Source organism: Martes martes (genome assembly GCF_963455335.1).
Source record: "Martes martes genome assembly, chromosome: 2".
Lineage (NCBI taxonomy): Eukaryota > Metazoa > Chordata > Mammalia > Carnivora > Mustelidae > Martes > Martes martes.
Genome location: NC_137889.1, coordinates 150,213,407 through 150,236,815, shown reverse-complemented (window position 1 = coordinate 150,236,815; position 23,409 = coordinate 150,213,407). Strand labels below are relative to the sequence as shown.

Sequence of the window (23,409 nt, the reverse complement as noted above, 5' to 3'; positions counted from 1 at the left end):
AAGGACTCTTCAGTTACCCAACATATTTGGCTTGTCTTAAACTTGAGTACCAGCCACACTGAGGGACACAGGAGGCCTATGCACAGTATAGTCCTGCTTGCTCCTGGCTTCTGTTAGGATTAATTTGGGCAGGAGTGTGTGTGTGTGTGTGTGTGCGTGTGTGTGCGCGCATGTGTGTGTGTGTCCTAACTATAGAGAGACTGTCTTGTGAGGAAGGCGGAGAGGAATTCAGGCTGCCTGATTTGTCTCAGCATGATGATAAACATGGTGATGTAAAAGATTGACTGAGTTCTTGGCAGAACTAAACCAGACCCAAAGAATCGACGCCTGTCCCAGGGCTAGTCTTTGTTTTAAGGGAGACAGCTTTATCTCCCTAGAGTTTGCAGAGCTGCCTGGTCAAGCCACACTGCATGTTTCAATCATGCAGCAGCCAGTCCTGATTGTGATGGGCTTAGCTGAAATAGGAGGAAAATGATGTTTATAAGCATCAAAAGAAGAAGATGGAAGAATTGGGCACTTTTCCCACAGTGAAATAATTCATCTGTGAAACACATGCAAAAAATTGAGGCTAAAAACAACTTGGCACCGATCAATTCATCACGTTTTTTATTGAGCACATATTAAGGCTGGCTTTGTGTACAGCCCTTGAATATAAAGATGTATAGGATAGATAGCCAAATGTAGTAACATATGGGCAGTGCAGGAGCACCTGGGTGACTCAGTCACTTAAGCGTCTGATTTGATTTCAGCTCTGGTCATGATCTCAGGGTTGTGGGACTGAGCCCCATGTCAGGCTCTGCACTCAGTGTGGAGTCTGCTTGAGATTCTCTCCCTCCCTTTCTGCCCCTCTCTTCACTTGTGCTGGTTCTCTGTCTTTGTCTCTCAAATAAATAAATAAATAAATGAAATCTTGGGGAGGAAAAATATATGGGCAATGCCATTATGCACAACTATGGAATGAGAATGTAATAAGAGAAGGACCCAACATGATGATTAAGAGTAGACTCTGGTGTTCTTTGTGACCCTGAGTATTTGTGACCCTATTTAGGTAACAGTTTTCTTGTCTTTTCTGGCTCTCAGTTTCTTCATCTGTAAACTAGAGAGAATAATTGCTGTGAGGACCAAGTGAGCTAATCCATGTAAAACATTTGAAATAGTGCCAAGTGTTCACCATGGCTATCATAATTCTGTACTAGTTCCCAGATCATAAAGAAAATGTGTGAGGTCACCTATGATTCCTCTTGGGCACAGTGAAGAAGGAATATTAGAGAAAAGGAAGTAATTCCCTAGCTGAGTCTTAAAAGGTGAGCAAGGCAGGCAGACAAGACAGCAATAGCATGATGAGCAAACAAAACAGTGTGTGCAAAGGCTCTGAGGCACACAGGAACAAGGCATCCTAGAACTGTAGGTATCTTGCATTCGCTTGGATTATAGGTTTCTTGTGGTGGCTTTCGGCAATGTGACAATGAAAGTAAGCAGAGGCTGGATCCCAAAGGGCCTAATGTGCCTTGCTAAAGGGTGTTAATATTAGGTAAGATGTCTTTTGCTAGTGGTTGAATACCCACCTCTAAAAGACTTGGTAAAAATGGCATGAATAGTAACTGTAACTGAAAAGTCCAAGGGAAGCCTAGCTATAGGCATGTCTAATGTTCAAATGGAGACTCTCTTTATCTCTGTCCTTACTCCTCCTGTGTGTGGCTCCATTTCAAATGGAATTATGCTCTGTGATGGTAGAATAGCTTGTAGAGTCTCACAGGCTCAAGTCCAATGGGAAAGGATGAGATTCTCTCCTAGAGAAGTCCCAGCAGTCTCAGTCTCTAATTGAGTCACCTGAACCAATTATATTGGTGAGTGGAATGCTATGCTCTGATTGTTCAGGTCAGTGATTTACATAGTATCGGAGTCAATTCCATTTAGAAGCTCAAAGACTTAGCATGTAAGGGAGGGTGGTCCTTCAGAAGGAAATTAGGTATGAATACCAGAAAAAGGATATGGAATGAATACCAGATAGCAAAGTGTCCAAAAGTTCCTGGCCCCTTTCATACTGCAGGTATTGGAGGGCCATTGTTGGCCTTTAAACTGTGGATTGACATGATCATAACTGTAATTGAAGAGAATGGATTGGAGGGTTGTGGCTGGAGGTAGAGGGTCAGTTAGAAAGTTTTTACTCATCTGGGGAAGTAATGATGAGTGTATGAATGAAACCTTGACATTGGGGATGGAAAGATGTGACGACTCAGAACTGTATGTGTAAGAGCTGGAAACATTAAGGAATTTAGACTGAATAAAATTCAGTGGGAAGGGGAAGAACAACACCAACAATGTCCCTTAGGTTTGGCTTTGGTGACAGGTGGGGTATGGATGTTGTTTGTTGGAAGTGGAGGCTACAGAAGGTGAGAGAGAAGAAGGTATCAGACAACACGTTAGTCAATTTCTGAAATATTTTTATGTCCATGATCTATTTTCACAGACTGGCACAGAAGAAATATATTCAGAGTTTATAGAACCTTCTTATCACTGCAAACAACATCATTCACAATGACAAATGACCCGGGAATGCCCTTTTGCATGCACAAGTACAAGGAAACACACATGTCCCGAAAGTGTGCTACACAGGCACACACATGTTTTGTGCTGTTCTCACTTTTTAAAAACTTGTTTTGCCCTTTTATTCTCACCTGATTCTGACTAATGCATTCTTTCTGTGTTTTATCTGTCTTTGCAAGTGACTCTAAATCCTTTCTGGAACAAGATGTTATATAGTTAATAAATCTCTCTTAATACATATTCATTACAAGTCAGCCCTCACAAAGAATGATTGGAATGAGACTTAGAATTCTTTTTTTTAAACGAAAATCAGTCTTCTGTTATTTTTTTATGCAAATACCCATAAATGTGGATAAATGCTACATTTCTTTTTTAAGGAATAAAAGATACCTATGTTTGCTTAAGGAGTTTATCCTTTTATTACCAAAATAGTCTTTCTTTCCCACTTTAGGTCTCTGGTCCCCATCACCAGCCCACCAGATATTTCAAAATAAAATTCATCTTTGGGCCTAGAACCAGCTGAAGAAGCACGAGTTTAAAAAAGCTACTCAAAATAGGCTTTGTCATGAAAGAAACATTTAAAAGATAAGTAAACAATGTCCACAAAATGAATGCATGAATGGATCATGATCAGAAAAAAAAAATTAAATTACACAATAATTTTGTGGGTCATGATTTTCTACAATAAATCCTTCTTTTCCAGTTTCTCCAGCAAATCCCATGGTCTTCAAAGGGCCCATATTTTCATGTTCCTCAGATGAGCTTCTGCTGTTGGCTGTTTTTTACACTCTATAGCCTGGCCTTCCAGGTCCAGCTATTATGTCATAGCAGGTGACTATTCCAAACCACCTTTGCTTTCTCTTCTTCTCTACTTTCATTGCTCTTGGACTTCCAGACCTGTGTCCTGACTCTGGAGGAGAGCAACCAATGGGCAAAGCATGGCATGCAGGAGAAGATGTTGGGAAGTAGGTCTGCCGATGGGAGAAGCAGGCATTGCCCTTATACATTGCTGCTTGATCACCGCCAGTGTCATCTCTGATCACAGCAGCCCCCAGCTCTGGTGCACACAGGGACCCCAAGGTTCCTCATAACTGAGGTCCACATTTGTTAGGTTGACATTTGAGGCTCTTCTGGGTCTGTGTTCTTACTTTCATGCTTTGTCCCCATTCTTACCTCTCTCCCTACCTTGGCCCTTCTATGTCCCAGCTACCTCAGAAAGTGCAAGGGACAGAGGAGATTTCCCAAGTCCTCTTCTCTCACCTCCCAATTTGAGAGTAAACCTGTTCCCCTCAGCATTTCTTCCAGAGCATCTGTCTCTATGTCCAGTTTAGCACTTAGCATGTTTTAGCCTGCTCATTTCCAGAACTTTTGGTATTTTGTGTATGTGTGTATGTGTGTGCATGTCATTTCCTTTCTCATGTCCTTGGAAATTGGGTGGCAAGGGCTGGACCGTATTCACCTTGGTGTTCCTCCTGTGGTGACTCACACAGAGGAGGCATAAAAAAAGCTTATCGAATAAATGAGCCAAGAGAGAACACATGGAAGTAAGAGTAGAAGCCACCAAAAAGGAAGAGAGTAAGGGGGCGGCAGATGGGAGAGAATCCTGACTGGGATGGAATGGTGAAGAACTGTGCTGAAGTGGGGAACCAGACGCTCACCTGAGAGACTGCGGGACTGTGGGAGCTGTGAGCCTTGGAAGGGACAGTTACTTGTTCAGACGTCTGGCTTCTCTTCATCTTCCTCCCGTTCACCCCCATCAACACATGATAAATCAGTGAACATATACTTCACTTTACTTGAATTCAGTACCTTGGAGATCTATGAGAAATAATGCCTCCTGACAATGTAAAGTAGTGCCCTCATTCTTGCACAAGCTAAGAGGAATAATAATTGTCTTGGGAAACTGTCAAGCTAAAGGATTTAGGAGAATGCTCTCCAGGCTGATCTCAGTAACTTGTGTCTCTTCATTTACATTACTCCTCTTGGGCCCCCTCTATCTCTCAGATTTTTACCCTTTTCCAATGGCAAATACCAGTGGTGTTAAGAGGGTGAGATGGGGTGAATGCAGCTGCTGAATTCATATTTTCTTTGTATTCCTCCCAGCTCCTTAAACACAGACAACTTAGAATGCTTAGCATTTTTCCATGTGTAAAAGTTTCTCTGTCTCCCTTCTCCCGGATAGAGCAGCTCCCATGTGCATCCAGCTTCGAGTCAGTCTGTCAGGTGCTCATCTCACTGAATTGTGACAGTATGCTCATCACACACCAGCCTGTATGAAGGTAGAGATTTTGTTTTAACTCACTATTAAATCTGACCCACCACCACTGTGTCTGGGTTACATAGGCCTCCTAAAGAGTTGTTGAGCAAATACATACACGAGCGTGAAGGAACAAATAACAAAACAAAGGAAGTTATTGCTTCACTTTAGCTTGCCAGAAATTACTCAGTATCTCTTACCTTTAGTTTTTGACTTTTGAGAATTGTTAAAGACTTCGTCTCGGGAGTTATGATTTTCTTAAACAGCAAGCAAAAATGCAATTTTATGAAGATTTAATGAGACAATATCATTGCCAGCTGATTTTATCACTCAGGGAGTTTAATAGAAAATTTGTTAACATTGTCTTTAATTTGTTTAAATATTTATGAACACTGCTTTCGAGAAGATTCTTATCTGGGGCTATTGTTTTATAGAATTCATTTTGGTGTGCTTTCAACCATTTGGTGGTTCATCTTGCTTTAATAGATGCTGCTAGAATTCTCTGTAAGTGCTTTGGAATCTGAGTGGGAGTCTCTTTGGATTTCATTTCTGCTTGCTCCACCTTCCAAGGCCCCAGATTAAATCAAAGTGTCTGCCATAAGGATCTTGGAACATTCAGGACATGAGTCCTAATCACAGCTCATCATCTTCAGATATGGAATCTAGATAATCTGTGTCAACATATAGGAGAAATCCGGAGAACAAGCTGTCTGCCCAACCTGGGTCTGAGAAGAGGCCGTTCTGGTCAGTGAAGAAGATCTCCAACCACACTTCATCTTCTGGCTGCAGATAGATGACCGTGGACCCGGAAGCGACGTCATGGTTCCCTGTGTTGGCATCGAATGTCTTTATCTTGTACTGCCCGTTGTGAACTAGCCCAATTGCCAGATGCTTATTTGCCAATGTGATATCATAAGAAAAGTAATAGATCCCTGGGAAGGCACAGATGAACTTCCCTGTGGCAGGGTTGTAGTGCTCTCCCTCATTGAAGAGGACCTTGTTAAATATAATTGGTAGCCTTTCTTCTGGGTAGCTGGTTGTGATGCCAACAGAAAAGGCAGATTTGAGCACAATGCTTCCGCATCTACAAACTCCAGGCAGCCCTGGGTCCCCTTGCTCTCCTCTGTCCCCCTTTGCTCCAGGAGGCCCAACTGGACCTACTTCTCCTTTTTCTCCCTCTGGTCCCATGGGTCCTTTCTTCCCAGTCTCTCCTTGGTCCCCTTTCTCTCCAACAAGGCCCAGTGGTCCAGTCTTACCTCTCAAACCTTTAAAAAGAGTTTACAGTTTAATTAGTAGTTCCTCCATATATATAGTCACAAACAGCATGCCCCACAAAGTGCCAGGACACCCTAGATGTGTCTCTCCAATCAACTTTCAAGAGTACACTACTAAATACTAACACATCTTTAAAAAAAAAATCACTGACGCATTAAAATGGAAATAGAAAAATTTTATCAGAATTTCAGGTTAGTTTTCCTGAGTACATGAGAAATCATTTAAATGCTATTTTGATGATGAATCATTTGCAATGAAATCAGTCACATACAGTATTTGTCACTACAGGAGAAATTCAGTGAGCATAATGATATTATTCCCCAGAGTGGGGTCATGGGGGCAGACAGAACCAGATGAATCCTTCAAGGCTATTTTGTCTTATGCCCCATTCCACTTCTATCGGAATTAATAATACAAGAATTAATGAATATTAGATTAGCTCATATTTATTCAACATTTACTATGTACCAGGGACAGCACTTTATTCACAGACATTGTCTCCTTTAGGTCTTGCAACAACTTTATGGATTAGGAAATTATTATTGCTTCCCTTGCAGGTGGGGACACTGAGCCACAGAGAAGTTAGTTTGCTCAAGGGAACGGGTAGTAAGTGATAGAGCTGTGACCTGAACTCATGCCTGCCTGACTCTGGAGCTTGAGCATCCCCCCGAGGCAGGTGCTGGAGTGTACATTGTAGAGTGCACCAGCCGTAGTGAGGGCTCAGTATGCTATGATAACCAAACAACAGTGAGGGCCACCCTTATGCAGTAGTCCTTTTTTGGAGGAGAAAACTGAATCCCAGAGAGGGGAAGAAACTTGCTTCTGTAGCAAGGTTAAGACTGGAATCCAAGTCCTAGTGTAATGATGCTTCCCCTTCATCAAAGTGCCTCTTACCTTTGGGGCTGGAATCAAGAATCCTAAAGTCTGTTTGGCTTTGCAGCTAAATGGTTGTATCATTTTAGGCAAGTCCCTTAATTTCTCTGGGTCTCCTTATATATAGAAAAGACATAATATCTGTGAAAGGATTTCAACAAATTCAAAATCACCACAGTGAAATATTTTCTGTTTGTCTAAATCTTTATACCTACAGATCAACCACAGGCTAAATGCAGAGAAATTATGGTCATTGGTTGAAAGGGATAAGCAACATCTATTCAATTTTAAACCATATATATAATATATGTAATGTATATTATATATTATTTATATATTATATAAATGTTATACATATGTTATACATATATAATATATAATATGTATTATATTATATAAAATATTTAATTATATATAATAACAAAACATGAAATGTCATTTAATTTTTATGGTCAAATCCATTCCATAAATAATGCTTGTATAATGATATATCCTCAAAAATATCCAAATTATTGGTAATTTATCATGGCTTTTGTAGTCCGGGAAAATATATTATTGAGATACTGTGTGGTTAACTACATACTCTTAACTATGTATTTGTTCTCTGGAACTTTTATTAAGCTAAACCTTTTTATCTTGATAGTGCTCTGGTATCATTTATTTGAATATTGCATATATATCAGTGCTTGAGCTTAATAATTTTTCAGTTATTTGGCAAATGTAGGAAAGAAATATTCTGGATAATGTAAATTTGGGGAGAATTAATGCTATACCCTTAAAACATACAGTATTTTGTTTCAGTAATTTTGGAAAGAGGTTTTTTAACAATTTATGATGCACTAATCATGAATGAAACCCTTTTTTGGTGACTGGGATCAGTGTTATTACTGATCATAGAACTGTCCTCAAGTTCTAGGTGGCTTTTGTTGTGAAGTTGAAATTCCACTGGTCCCAGCCAGAGTATAGTCTGTGTTTATTTCTTGAAATAGTCTGACCTTTTGCTTCTTTTTGGTAGAAATAAAATATGAATACTATCTCACTGTTGAATTTATTTGTGAATCGAGGACCACAACTTCTAAATTGTTATTTTTATTTTCAATAGGAGCTTAACTTCTACTGTCTCCCTGAGTGACCTTTAATATATTAGTAAAAAAACTTTTTGGCATCAACAATTTCAACTTTTATGTACTCCAATCCTCCTGCTTCTGTGACTTTGGGCAAGTCACTTCTTGTCTGTGTTTCCAATGCTCCATTTGTAATATGAAGAATTGAATTTAAGTCCAGTCTCAGTGTTTGGATTTTCTATGGTTATTGAATTAGATAATCAGGGATTATCTATAATAACTTGAAGTAATTCTTCCTGTTTGCATGAAGGATTTGCACCTGTGCTAAGGACCAATTAATGAATAATGGAAAGAAGGGATACATCACTCTTCCCCTTCCTATTCAAGCATGTGCCTGGGTAGAGCGGAGAATTGTGGAGTAGTGGTGAGTTTATGCTTAGGTACTGACACTTGGAGACAGGAATTCTTAGTTCTCTAGGAAATGGGCTTACAAAGATTTATTCTTCAGTACTATTTTTTTCTCCCATCCATCCATCCATCCATCCATCCATCCATTCATGGATTCACGTGTGCATGTATACATACATACATCTAAACCATGTAGTATTTTTTTGACTATCCACTACATGCTAGGCACTATGCAAGGGGCTGAGTGGAACCTTGACATGAATGACACCTGTCCCACCCTCAAGTTAGCTGTTACTATGTATTATACTGTGATCTGCAAATATGTTCATGAATATCTAAAGCCATTTAATAAAGTAGAATGATCTGTTTCATGAGCTGGTTCTAGTGTTATTTGAAGATATCTATAGGGATGTGCATTCAGATTAACTTGTGATATTAGGCTACAAGAATAATTGCTATAGACCAGTGAGGGAGGCAGATATTTTGAAAAGAACATTTCTAATTTGCTATAATAAGTTCTGTGCTTGTAATTTAAGGTAAAGAATTTGGACAAAACTATGCTCGATTCTGCTTGCACTTGATTGGATGCATGTGATGGGGATATTTACCACGAGTATATGAATGAGAAGACATATGTGGTATCATTCCAGGGGACAGAAGAATCAAAGGCCACATTGTGTCCAGTTACAGCTGCATTAAAAGCTTGTCCCCAAAGCCCCAGAGCTCTGTTTCTATTGTTTGTAAATGGGGTGTGTTTTTCTTCATTGAACACACAGACATTCCTAACTTTCTTGGCTGTTACATATCCTTGTATGTGTATTTATGTATATTGAATTTAAGTCATCTCAGGTTGGGGAAGTCATTTTATTTGTGAATCTCAATGTTTTCACTGTAACATTGTAATTGTTGATTGTAATGATTTCTAACAGGGTTATGGTAGATGTTAAGTACTAAATGTAAAATTTCTGACACAGTAGTTGTTAATAAATGACTATGATGATGATGAATATTGTAATTATATGTTTCTATACTGGCCTCCCACATCCCCATGTTTGTTTATCAAGGCAAGGACAATGTCTTATTCATATTTGTGTTCTCATTGTCTACAACAGTAATAGGTGACAAATTTATATTGCCCACCAAGGGATGTTTGGCAATGTCTGGGGACATTTGTGTTGTCATGGGTGGTGAGGTTACCACTGGCATCTAGTGGGATGCTGCTAAGTGTCCTACAATGCTAAGAAAGCCATACCACAGTAGCTCATTATTTGGCCCCAAATGTCATTAGGGTGGAGGTTGAGAAACACTGGTCTAGAATAATACCAGATAGCAATATGTACACAAGAACCTTGCTGAAGAATAACGCATGGGTGAATAGATGACTATGGGGTGTAGCTGGCCTTGCATATTTAAAATTGTAGCAATTATGAACATTCAGTTTAACCTGAATGCATATCCATATACCTATTTTTTTAAAGATTTTATTTATTTATTTGACAGGCAGAGATCACAAGTAGGCAGAGAGGCAGGCAGAGAGAGAGGAGGAAACAGGCTCCCTGTTGAGCATAGAGCCTGATGCGGGGCTCGATCCCAGGACCCTGAGATCATGACCTGAGCCGAAGGCAGAGGCTTTAACCCACTGAGCCACCCAGGCGCCCCCATATACCTATTTTTAAATGACATTAGAACTACCTCATGAAACCCATCACTCATGTCTGGTTTATTATACGACTTTGGATATTCAGGAACTTAGCTATGACTCATGTTTGTGGAGCACTGTGTGATATGTAACACAGCTAACATTTACTAAGTGCCTACCACACGGCAACTTTTCTACTAAGTTTTTTATATGTATTATTGCACTTAATCATCACAATCATCACTACTACTCCCAGGTTACAAATGAGGGAACTGAGGCTCAAAGTAGCTATTTGCCCAAGGGTACTAAGTTAGTAATTGAAGGAGCCAAGATTTGAGCCTAAATCCAACTGACTCCATTGCCTGCTTGTATAAACACTACATTATTGCTTCCAGACATAGTAAACTAAAAGGGTTGGTCATATGTAACTCTGATCCTAGTGTTCTTACAGGATTTCAAGGCTATTCATGATCATGACACAATAAGTTGCATTCATAAGTGTTACCGTAGATAAGATGTTGAACCTTTACCTAACTAAAGATTTTTTTATCTAATATTGAACCATACTCATACACATTTGGTAGCAATTGGTTTCCCAAGTATCTTCTGCACAGCAAATACAGAAATGAGTTATTATCTGGTAACTTGCTTATGTATTATGCTATTGTTTCATGTAACATCAGTAAATCAGCTGCAATAACTAGATAGAAACCTGTTTTTTAGAATGGATTAACTTTTCTCTTCCTATCTTTCGTACTAGACTTTACACTCAGAAACTTGTTTTCAAAGATTGATGCCAAATCACTTCCTCTTTTAGAGTTAACACAGCTTCTCTAGAATTTCAATTTGGTTTACTCTGAAGGATTGCAGAGTCTGGCAATCTTCCTAGGCTAACTTTTTTGTGGGGGAAAAAGTAAAAACTACTGAAGTAGTGGAGGGCAATTGTGTTGCCATCAAGAGCTGTAAGAATCTACTTTTTTAGCTGTAATAGGATAGGTGGGGAAGAGATGAACCAGAAAGGGTGGGCTATACACTGCTATTGTCATTTCATCTCTGAAAAGTAAAATCTAGAAGTCCTTCATGTGACTTTGCTCTGGATATTAGCACAGAGCAGGATGGTACCTGTGCTTTTGGTTCCTGATTCCTGCTTCTGCTTCGTCTGTCCATTTCCCTTCCTTGTCCATCTGTCTGCTATCTATCCATGCCCTTGCACACCCAGACATTGCCTGCTAGCTGTGATCGCCCTGTGGTCTCAGGCATCAGTGTTTGAATCCAGCTCTGCCGGTCACTAGCAGTGAACTTCCGTCTTCAGTAATTAATTTAACCATGCTATTGCTCTGCGTTCTCATCTGTAAAATGGGATAACTGAAAAAGTTGTCATTACAATAAAATAAGGTTGCAGGTAAAGAGTTTCAAGCAGTATTTAAAGCATAGAAAGGGCTCAATATTAATTACGATTAAAGAAGGTGAAGTAGAGAAGGGATTTCAGGAGCAATTCTCATTAGAAAAGGCAATAAAGAAAGGAAACAGTTTAAGGTGGCGTGCTCATTTATTCATTTATTTATTTTAAAAGATTAGTAATTTATTTTAGAGAGAGAGAGAGAGCGTGCGCGCGTGAGCACCAGTGGGGGAAGGAGAAAAGGGAGAGGAGAGAAAAATCCCAAGCAGACTCCCCACTGAGCGCAGGCCAGGGGAGTTTAGGGAACTTCATTGTTCATTACCTGCCGCTCCCTTTTCACCTTTCTCTCCTTTCCTGCCGTCTCTACCATCTCGTCCTGGAAGGCCGATCCGACCATGCGGCCCTGGGGAACCATTTGCTCCAGGCGGTCCTGGAGGTCCAGGTAAGCCAGGAATGCTACAGATATATCTTGGGGAGTAGCTCTCTCCTTTGAACTGATTACCCCGAGGCTGTCCACTGGCACAAATGGCAAAACTTGTAACATAGAGCAAGATAAACATCTTTGGCTCTGGAAAAGAAACACAGGGACATAAATGCACCCACTCAGGTGGAAGTTTTGGCATAAATGAACATGTGAATGGGCATCGGAAACCTCTCACTCCAGTGCTTACCTTTCCATGCATGTATAAAACCCAGTTTACTCTCATAATTCCCTTGGAAACTATTAACACATTACTTATAGAGAGTTCTCAGTGCCCCACAGAAGGGTTGGTGGAGATGAAGGATTGATTTAAACAATTTCAAAATAAAGCCACTTGTATTTTTTTCCTGTGGGGTCAATGATGGATTTTGAAAAAGAACGCTTTCTTTTTGCAAAAATAATGCATTATTTTTAGAAAATTAGAAATGTATATGAATAAGATCAAGATTAACGTTGTTCTCACCACTAGAGATAATTACAGTTAACATTTTGATACACACATCCTTCTGGTCTGTGTTGTGGAGAAAAGTGATATTATGCCATTCTTGTATTTTTTTCAACTTTTTTTACTTAACAGTATATCATGAGCATCTTCCTGTCTCAAAAATTATTCATAACATTAAAAAAGTTGCATTTTTCTCTACTCTCCTTTATGTACATGATTCTCTATTGTAGATATTTCCTTCCAGTTTTCTGCCAATATAAACCCTATGCTAGACATTGGTATATCTAGTCTTTGCATGCATCCATGATCATTTCTTTAGAATTTACAGGCTTTTTATTTTATTTTTTTAAAAGATTTTATTTATTTATTTGACAGACAGAGATCACAATTAGGCAGAAAGGCAGGCAGAGAGAGAGGAAGGGAAGCAGGCTCCCCGATGAGCAGAGAGCCCGATGCAGGGCCCGATCCCAGGACCCTGGGATCATGACCTGAGCCGAAGGCAGAGGCTCTAACCCACTAAGCCACCCAGGCACCCCAAAATTTACAGGCTTTTTAAAGCAGGAGAAAAGAAGTGTCATTCTCAGGAAAACCATGTTTTTCACTTGACAATCATGTGTAAAACCAATTAGTGTTAATTGGAGTACTGTGCATGTCCTGCAAGGGGAGTTCTCAAACTTTAATTTAAAACCTGCAGGATACAATGCCCTGGTGAACCATTAAGTCATTAACACCAAGGCTCAATTAAAGAGCTGAGTGAAATTAAACCATGCATGGTGCCACGTGCTTCTAGGGAAGCAGACAACCGTTCTCTTCAGCTATGATTTAATAGGACTTTGTTTTCCCCTCCACAAATAGGATCCTGAACATGATGGATCATTTGTTAGTATGAAATTTTGGAATATAAGCTGAGGGATGGGCAGTATAGGCTGGAATGCCTGATTTTCTAGGCTTAATGGTCCTTAAGATTAGTAGCTTCTTGGATGGACAATGCATACACATGGTTTTGGGGAGGTGTAAATGAATAGTTTTTGGATAGTAGTATCCAATAGTTTTGGATAGTTTTGGGCCTGTGCTTTAATAAGAAATCTCAACAACGCTTGATGTATATGCCTGGCATATACTCGCCCAAAGGAACTAACATTAAAATGTGAAAAAAGCAATCGGATGGAGTTTCCTTGTTTTTTTTGACAGCCACATCAGAAAATTAACCAGGCACACAGTACCAGTATTATAATACCTGTGGGGAAATAGCAACATCTTGGAATTAGACCTAGAAATTTGCCAGAGCATAGGAATGACAGACTGAGAAAAACACAGTGTGCACATGTGGTTCAAAATAAATCTGTTTCCTAGAAATCTTATTAGTGAAAAACCGAGGCAACTTACCCAAATATAGGCTCTGTATCCTTGACCAAATCTCCATGCTGCCAGTGTCTCTCCCCACATGACCCCCCACCCCCAAATCCAGGAGAATATTTTTGCTGTGTACTGTCTGCTGTAATATAACACAAACTCAAAAGTACTGATCCCATTGCTCAACTGGGATTAAGGCACTTTCTGAGAAGCCCAGAGGATCTCATAAAGATACGAGCCCTTTCAAGGGTGTTCCAGATGAAAGAAAATGAAAGAACATTCTATGCATACCCCTGCCATAGTTAAAACAAACCATAGTGATTAAATTGCTAGCTTTTTCTTGTAAAAAACTGATTAGAGGAGGTTTTGAGAAGGAATTTGAAAGAGAGGAACATGCTCATAGAAGTTACTCATAAAAAGGCGTTTAAAGAGACATGGAGGGGCACCTGGGTGCCTCAGTGGGTTAAAGCCTCTGCCTTCGGCTCAGGTCATGATCCCAGGGTCCTGAGATCGAGCCCCAAGTCGGGCTCTGTGCTTGGTGGGGAGCCTGCTTCCCTTCCTCTCTCTCTGCCTGCCTCTCTGCCTCCTTGTGATCTCTGTCTGTAAAATAAATAAATAAATAAAATCTTAAAGAAAAAAAAAGAGACATGGAATGTGATGCTGTGGCTGAGGTCAGGATTTGGTTCTATGAGGGATTTGAAATTATGTGGAGAGAAGGCACTTTGGGCAGTGGCATCTCAGACACTGGTGGAGATGCTGAAAACACAAACATACCAATAGGTGGGTATTAGTTTATCAAGAAGCTTGTGGTAAGCTTCCAGGTTATGGTGGGTAGAAGAAGGAGAAATTTTAAGATGTGCTTGGAAGGATAGTAGTATTTCCAACAGCCAAGAAAAAGCTGCTCTAAGAAGGTAAAAATTAACACAATCTAAACAGATGCATCCATTGAACAAATGGTTTGCTTTTCATTGACAAATGCATTAGGATTTTATTTATTTATTTATTTATTTATTTATTTTTATTATGTTCAATTAGCCAGCATATAGTACATCATTAATTTTTGATGTAGTGTTCAATGATTCATTAGTTGCATGTAACACCCAGTGCTCATCACCACGCATGCCCTCATTAATACCAATCACCCAATTACACCATTCCTCAACCCCCTCCCTTCTGTAACCTTCAGTTTGGTTTCTGAGTTCAGAGTCTCTCATGGGTTGTCTCCCTCTTTGATTTCTTCCCAGTCAGTTGTCTGTGCTATAGTCTAAATGCTAGAAGCATCCCCAGTTAGAATATAATCTTTTTTAATTTATATAAAAGAGGTGGGGCAGAGGGGGAGGGAAGATAATCTTAAACAGGCTTGATGTTCATGGCAGGGCTCCATTTCATGACCCTGAGATCATGACCCAGGCTGAAATCAAGAGTCAGACACAACTGACTTAGCCACCCAGGCACTGGCAGATGCCCTCTGTCCTACCCAGTTAGAATTTTTGAAAGGCACTCAAAATGATTATCCATTAACAATCCTCATTGGAACTGAGGAAAAACATGAGGTGGTGCCTGATGCACGATGACAGCATGGTGGTAAGTGGCCACTCAAGTCTTGGGACTCAATTTACTATGATAACAAAGGGGTGTAGGGTATAATGGAAAACTACAGTGGCATCACCCTGCACTAGTTCTTCATTTTATTTAGAAGTCAAAAACCTCATAGTACATGGTCTTCAAGGCTCTACTGGATTGGGCACCCACCTTCCTTACTTCTCTGAAGTCATCTTCCTCTACTCTCCTTCCCACTCTCCTGCTCCAGTCACTATAAATTCCTTGGTGTTTCTCAGTGACACCAGGAATGTTCTGCCTTAGGGCGTTCATACTGTTTCTTCTGTCTAGAACTTTCTGCCCCAAGACATCTACATGTCTCACTCTCTCATCTCCCTTTCTTTTTTTTCTAAATTTTTAAAAAGATTTTTATTTATTTATTTATATTTATTTATATATAAATATATTTATATTTTATTTATTTATTTATAAATATATTTATTTATATTTATTTATCTCCGCCGAGCAGAGAACCTGATGCAGGGCTTGATTCCAGGACCCCAAGACCATGACCCAAGCCGAAGGCAGAGGCTTAACCCACTGAGCCACCCAGGAACCCCTCTCATCTCCCTTTCTGAGTCTTCTCAAATACCACTCTCTCCCTGAAGCCAATTATTTTTTTTTTAAATTTAATTTTATTTTTTCAGTGTTCCAAGATTCATTGTTTATGCACCACACCCAGTGCTCCATGCAATACGTACCCTCCTTAATTCGCACCACCAGGCTCACCCAACCCCCCACTTCCCTCCCCTCCAAAACCCTCAGTTTGTTTCTCAGAGTCCACAGTCTCTCATGGTTCGTCTCCGCCTGATTTCCCTCAATTCACTTTTCCTTTCTTTTTCCTAATGTCCTCCATGTTATTCCTTATGCTCCACAAAGTAAGTGAAACCATATGATAATTGACTCTCTTGCTTGACTTATTTCAGTCAGCATAATCTCTTCCAGTCCCATCCATGTTGATACAAAAGTTGGGTATTCATCCTTTCTGATGGAGGCATAATATTCCATTGTAAATCTTACACTGTATTTAACATTGCAATAGCCTTTCATACATCCTGACCCTCCCTCATTCTGCTCTACTGTTTTCTCTGCTTTGTACTCACCACCTCTAACTCACTAGATTAATATTACCTTTATTATGCTTTAAAAATATGGTTTATCACCAATCTGATAGAATGTAATCTCAATGATTGTCAGGGACTTTGTCTTAGTCATTGACTTCTACAACCATCTAGAATAGAATTTGGCACAAAAAAACCTCAGATTGTGGGCAAGGAAGGAGATATTTTGGGGGGCCAGGTATTAGTTTTATGAAAAACAAAATGAAGCAGAGAGAATGGACTGTGAGAATATTACAAGGGAAAGAAAAAAGAGAGACTTAAAGAAATATTCTGGAGATCTGTGGGTCCCTTTCACCATGTTTGAAAAATACAAACAAAAGACTTGAATTGTTTTAATTTTGCATAGTCTAGAGTATTTAGAAATACTTTAAATATTTACTTTTTTTGGTATAGACAGAACATGCACATTTATAAAAAGTAAATCTCTTCTCCCTCCTCCCAGTCTTACAGACATGTACTTTCCCTCTCTAGAGGCAATCATTGTTGCTAGCTTGTTGTGTGTCCTTCTTCCCCATGTTGGCACACTATATGCAACTTTTTGTATCTAGCCTTTTCAGGTAGCTAAGAGATTTTCTCATATATATATATGTGTATATACACATATATATATCTTAAATCTATAAATATATTTATAGATTTAATATGTATATTTAATATTGATATATTTTTGAATATATTATATATTTAAAATATATAAATAAATATACTCTTTTTATATATTGTTTGTACATTATCTTTTATTTTTTAAAAGATTTTATTTATTTATTTGCCAGAGAGAGAGAATGAGCAAGCACAAAGAGAATGGCAGGCAGAGAGAGAAGCAGGCTCCCTGCTGAGCAAGGAGCCTGATGTGGGTCACAATCCCAGGACCCTGGGACCACGACTTGAGCCAAAGGCAGACGCTTAACTGACTAAGCCACCCAGGCATCCCCGTACATGGTTTATGACATTAACAACAAATAGCTTTTCCCAGTTTGCCTTTTCATTTTCTTCAATGCACTTAAAAATATTTTATCACAAAAACATTCTTGGGGCGCCTTGGGGGTCAGTCAGTTAAACGCCTGCCTTTGTTTAGGTTATGATCCCAGGGTCCTGGGATTGAGCCCCATTGTGGCTCCCTTTCCCTCTTCCTCTGCCCTTCCCTGGCCAGCTCATGCTCTCTCTTGTGCTCTCTCTCTCTCAAATAAATAAATAAAATCTTAAAAAAGCCCCCAACATTCTTGAAGTTCAATTTATTATTTTGAAAAAGCCTTCCTCACTTCAAGATAATAAAAAGATTTCTCCCACTTTCAGTTCTTTTGTTGTTTCATTTGCTCACACTTAATATTTGACCCATTAGAATGTTTCTTTCTTTTTCTTTTTCAGTTGAAGGTTTATTTATTTATATTAGAGAAAGAGGGAGAGAAAGAGAGAGAGAAGTGGGAAAGGGGCAGAGGGAGAGGGGGAGAGAATCTTAAACAGACTCTGCACTGAACGTGGAGCCCAACACAGAGTTCTGTCTCACCACCCTGAGATCATGACCGGAGCTGAAACCAAGAGTTGGGTGCTTAACTGATTGCCACACCAGTGCCTCTAGAATGTTTCTGAAAACAAGTGTGAGATAGGGATCCAACTGTATATTTTCAACACTTTATATTGAATAATTTATCCTTCACCCACTTTTCCACTGGTTTGCAGTGAACTTGGTTATTTTGGCTGGGGCTGAACTCTGCAGGTCATGGCTTTATAAACATTACAATATTTTCTACAGCTTTGTTGAGATTTAATTTACACACCATAAATCTGACAAATTTGAAGTATACAACTCAATGTACGCTATAATCCAATTTTAGATCATTTTCAAAACTACAAAAAAACCTCATACACATTTGCAGTCACACTCCTTACATAAAATATTTTGAAAGATTGCATTGAATATGCAAATTTATGTAGAATATGTGCTAAAATGTATTTTTTTTCAACATCACGCTCCTTTGGAGTGAGAAAATCAAAGCTCTGGAAATATTGTTAATCTTGAACAGATCTGTCCTGGGATGTTAATGTATCCTATTTTTCTGTAGGGATTACAGTAACAGGTTTTTAGTTTTTTAAACTTCTATTTACTTCATGGTAATTTAGATTTCACAGCCTTTATGTTAAAGCGTATTTTGAATCTGTAAAGCATGAATGTAGTATGTAGTGTTTTGTAAGATATTTAGTGATAGAACTCTTTGTTCTTGCTAAACTAGACATTAAAAATACTTGGAGAAATACAGAATAAATCACTGCAAAAATTGAAATTTTAGACAATGTTCCCACAGATGAGATTCTTTCTTTTTTAAAAAATAAATTAAACCTTGGGGTGCCTGGGTGGCTCAGTGGGTTAAAGCCTCTGCCTTCGGCTCAGGTCATGATCTCAGGGTCCTGGGATCGAGCCCCACATCAGGCTCTCTGCTTGGCAGGGAGCCTGCTTTCTCCTCTCTCTCTCTGCCTGCCTCTCTGCCTACTTGTGATCCCTCTCTCTGTCAAATAAATAAATAAATAAAACCTTTAAAAAAATAAATTAAACCCATGTATATACAGTCAATTAATATTTGACAAGGAAGCCCAGAATACTTCCTTCATGGGAAAAAATAGTCTCTTCAATAAAATGATGTTGGGACAATGATATTTACGTACAAAAGAATGAAATTGGATCCCTAACTTACACCCCTCAAAAAATCAACTTGAAATGGATTAAAGACTTAAATAAAAGACCTGAAACCATAAAACCTCTAGAAGAAAACAGGGGAAAATATCTTTGACATTGGTCTTGGCAACAGTATTTTTGGATATGACACCAAAACACAAGCAACAAAAGCAAAAACAAACAAGTGGGACTACACCCAACTAAAAACTTCTGCATAGGAAAAGAAACATTCAACAAAATGAAAAAGCAATGTACAGAATGAGAGAAAAAAACTGCAAAGCATGTATCAAGTAGGAGGTTAATATTCAAAATATAAAAGGAACTCATACAACTCAACAGGAAAAACCAAATAATCTGATTAAAAACGGACAAAGGATCTGAATAGACATTTTCCCAAAGAAAACATACAAATGGCCAACAGGTACATGAAAAGATACTCAATAACATTAGTCATCAGTGGAGTACAAATCACAAAAGCACAATGAGATATCACCTTATATCTGTCAGAATGACTATCAGCAAAAAGAAGGGATAACAAGTTTTGCTGAGGATATGGAGAAAAGGGAATCTTTGTGCACTGCTGGTGAGAATGTAAACTGATATAGCCATTATGGAAAATAATATGGAGATTTCTCAAAAAATTAAAAATAAAACCACCACATGATCCAGGAACCCCACTTCTGCATGTATATCCAAAGGAAATGAAAACAAGATATCAAAAAGCTGTCTGTACTCCCACATTCACTGCAGCACTATTCACAATAGCCATGACATGGAAGCAAACTAAATGTCCATTGACAAATGAATAAGGAAAATGTGGCATATATACAATGGAATATTATTCAGCCATAAAAAGAAGGAAATCCTGCCATTTGTGACCTCATGGATGAACTTTGAAAGCATTATACTGTGCGAAATAAGTCAGAGGAAGACAAATACTCTATGATCTAACTTATATCTGTAATCCAAAACACTGAACTCACAGAAACAGAGTAGAATGGTGGTTGTCAAGGGCTGGAGGGTGGGGGAAACAGGGATATGTTGGTGAAATAATACAAACTTCCACCTATAAACTGAACAAGTTTTGGGGACCTAATGTGCAGCATGGTGTCTATAATTAACAATACTGTCTCCTTGTATACTTGAAAGAGAATAGATTTTACTGCATGTGATTATGACACACAATAAATGCTTTTACTGCACACAAAAAGTGATAATTATGATAGGTGAAGGATGGTGTTAACTAATCTTCCTGTAATAATAATAATAATAAATTATTAATAATAATAAATTAATTCCTCAAAAATGTAATCCAGAATTACCATATGATCCAGCAGTTGCACTTCTAAAAGAAGTGAAGACAGATACTCAGATATTTGTACATCCATGCTCATAGCAACAGTCTTCACAAGAGCCATCAACAGATGAATGGATGAACACAATATTCCATACAATGGAATATTATTCAACCATTAAAAGGAAGGGAATTCTGACCCATTTTACAACATGGAGGAATCTGAGAACTTTATGCTAAGTGAAATAGACCAGTCACAAAAGGACAAATACTGTATGATTTTTACCTATAGATGCATCTAGAATAGTCAAGATCATAGAGACAGAAAGTCAAACGGTGGTTGCCAGGGGCTGGGGAGTAGGGTAGGGGGTTCATGTTTAAGGAATACCAAGTTTTGGTTGGTGAGAATGAGAAAGTTTTGGAGATGCATAGTGGTGTGATGGTTGTAAAACTGTGTGAGCATACTTGCTGCCCCAGAACTAAATGCTTCAAAATGGTGAAGTGTATTTGTTGTCTGTTTCCCTACAATACAAAATACTAAGTGAAAAAAACAATATGAGTTGGGATGCAGGGAACCTACTAGTATTTTTATGACTGTGCTGGGTGTTCTAAAACATCACTTACTTCCTCCCTACACCACTTTTATGCAATAGGTGACATTATCTTCATTTTAAAGATAAGAAAATTGAGACTCCGAGGACTCACGTCCACACAGCCATACAACTGTCACAGGCAGGATTTGAACTGAGCTCTTTTTGTCTCCAAACACTCTAGTTTTCTCCCATGTTGTGTGAGGGAAACTGTAATATTACTTCATGATGAAGGGCTGGACTCAATTATTAATTCGACTTGAGAATGTATTCTGCCTGGAAATCATTAGGAAGAAGATAGGTAAGTAGGGGTGGCCCAAACACGGCATATCCTTGGCCTGCAGAGGAAGAGATTTCACAACAGCAAGTTTTGTCCTTTTCTAGCTGCATTAGGAATGGCTCTAGGCATGAGCAAGACAGGGTGGGGACCCGAGGTGTTCACATTCCAGCTGCTTCTGTTGTGTAGTTCGTCATCTCTGGCTTTGGGGCTCCAGTTTCTCTCCTCAGAACTGCCTTTCCTGTTGGCCATGGAACACCTTCCCTTCTGTCACTATGCAGCGAGCAGCACCTCATATCCATGTTGTGTTATGGCTATCTATTTAAATTGTTTTTTTCTCCACCAAAATATTAACTCTGTGCCACCAACATTTTTAGGACAACGACTGGTCTGCAGTGGAGGGTCAACAAAGGTTGAATGAAGAAAATATTTATTCATCAATATTTCCTTAAAGAACAGCTTATGATTTACAAAGCTTTGGCTGCTTTATGTAAAGTGCTATGATGGCACAAAGTAAAAAATGCTGACATTTGACAAACATTTTGTAGTCTACGGAGCAGTGTTAAGTCCATATGCTCTTTCCAAAAGACTGTTCCGTGGTAGATTGGACAAGGAACCGATGTCTAAAGAAGGCAGGTAACTTGTCTATGGCCACACAGCTAACGTCAGACCAGAGATTGGAACCCAGGCCTTCAGTTTTATGGAATTTTCTAACAACTGTCTGTTTTATAAACTCAGAAAGCTACCGTAATGAAACGGGCCACTGCATCTACATTTGCCAAAGTTCTAAAAAAAGAGTAAACACCATACCTTGCTCTGGGTTGGTGAGTTGCTCCAGGATTCTAAATGCACAAGAGACTGAGGATCTTTCATGAGAGCTTCGGCGAAAAACTTGCTTTGGTACCAGACAGAAAAAGAGATCCAAGTTCTCAGAGGTTTCCAAATAGTTGTGCTAAAAATAATTCTTTCCTTTAGTCCCAAAGAGCTAGAGGCCTTGGAAGTCATTCATGGGGTGAGGCTCAATCAGGGGCTGGTCAAAATTATGGTTTTGTTTGAGATAAACCTTAAGCTCCTGCTTTCTTTGACTGGTATGTTTAGAGGTACCTCCATCTCTGTGTGTTGTGGTCTGTTTTTCAGATTTGTTTACTTAAGTTTTTCCCTCTTCGTTTGTTTTCCACTGAGTGGAAGTTTCAGGAAAAAAATTACTCACTGACTGGAAATTAGTTGTTAACTTAGAGAAAAGAGTCATTTCCTATTTGAGAATTTTCAAGGTAGAATCTTCAAATTCTAGAGATTGGATGTTGTCTCATGGAACAAACAAGGAGAGGTGGTAAATATTCTTGGTAAATATGGCGGGAAAAGGGCCCCTCATCCTATGTGCTGTGAAATGGAAGAGGGTTATGAACACTGCACTGATCTTTTCTTTGTTCTCTGCTGAATGGGTAAATGATTGGGTATTTTTAGAAGACTGATATGTCTTTGTTACTACAAAGAACTGATCATAACAACTCAAAAGGCAGAATGATTCTCCAAAGCCTGTGACTACTCATCTTCGATGCAATCAATTTCTTTGTTCCCTTGTGATACGTACTTCTCACATCTCCTTAGCAACAGCAATATATAATTCATGATGTCACTTACGGAAATTTGGTGACTGAAAAATCTTGTTTTTATCTTGCTTTCCCCACCATTCTTTCCAAACATTTGAGAATGCTAATTTGAAGAAGTATTTTCAAAGTTTTCAAAGTGGACACTGATGATAAATTTAACAAAGAAGATGAATGGGCTCCCCATCCTGCTAATCCTCATTTTGCCCTAGCTATCCACCTTCCTGTCTGGAGGAAATGGTCTTTTGAATTTTTGGCTGTCCAAAATATGCGTGCAATCATAAGGTAGTAAAAACCCTGCCTTGGGCCCTGAAGTGAGACGGTTTTTTGCTAAATTAGAGTAGGGTCTTTTTTTTCAAATGAGTAAATTTGACATGTAGCACTGTGTTAGTGTAAGATGTACAGTGTGTTACTTGATATATTTATATATTGTAATATGATTGTTGTTGTCGTCGTATTACATAGTCATAGTACAATAGTATTGTCTGTATTCACTATATTGTGCCTTAGAT

The 23,409-nt window shown here is 38.9% G+C and overlaps 1 protein-coding gene across 1 annotated transcript; it reads right to left on the bottom strand.

Moving 5' to 3' along the window:
- Positions 1–2,434: 2,434 nt before the first annotated feature.
- On the bottom strand, positions 2,435–12,025 carry C1QTNF7 (C1q and TNF related 7). Its single transcript, XM_080796896.1, has 2 exons — positions 11,785–12,025; positions 2,435–6,069 (listed from the first exon to the last, which is right to left on the bottom strand). The coding sequence occupies exons 1-2, from the start codon at positions 12,020–12,022 to the stop codon at positions 5,438–5,440; spliced, it is 870 nt and encodes a 289-aa protein (XP_080653022.1). The 5' UTR covers positions 12,023–12,025; the 3' UTR covers positions 2,435–5,437.
- Positions 12,026–23,409: the final 11,384 nt, after the last annotated feature.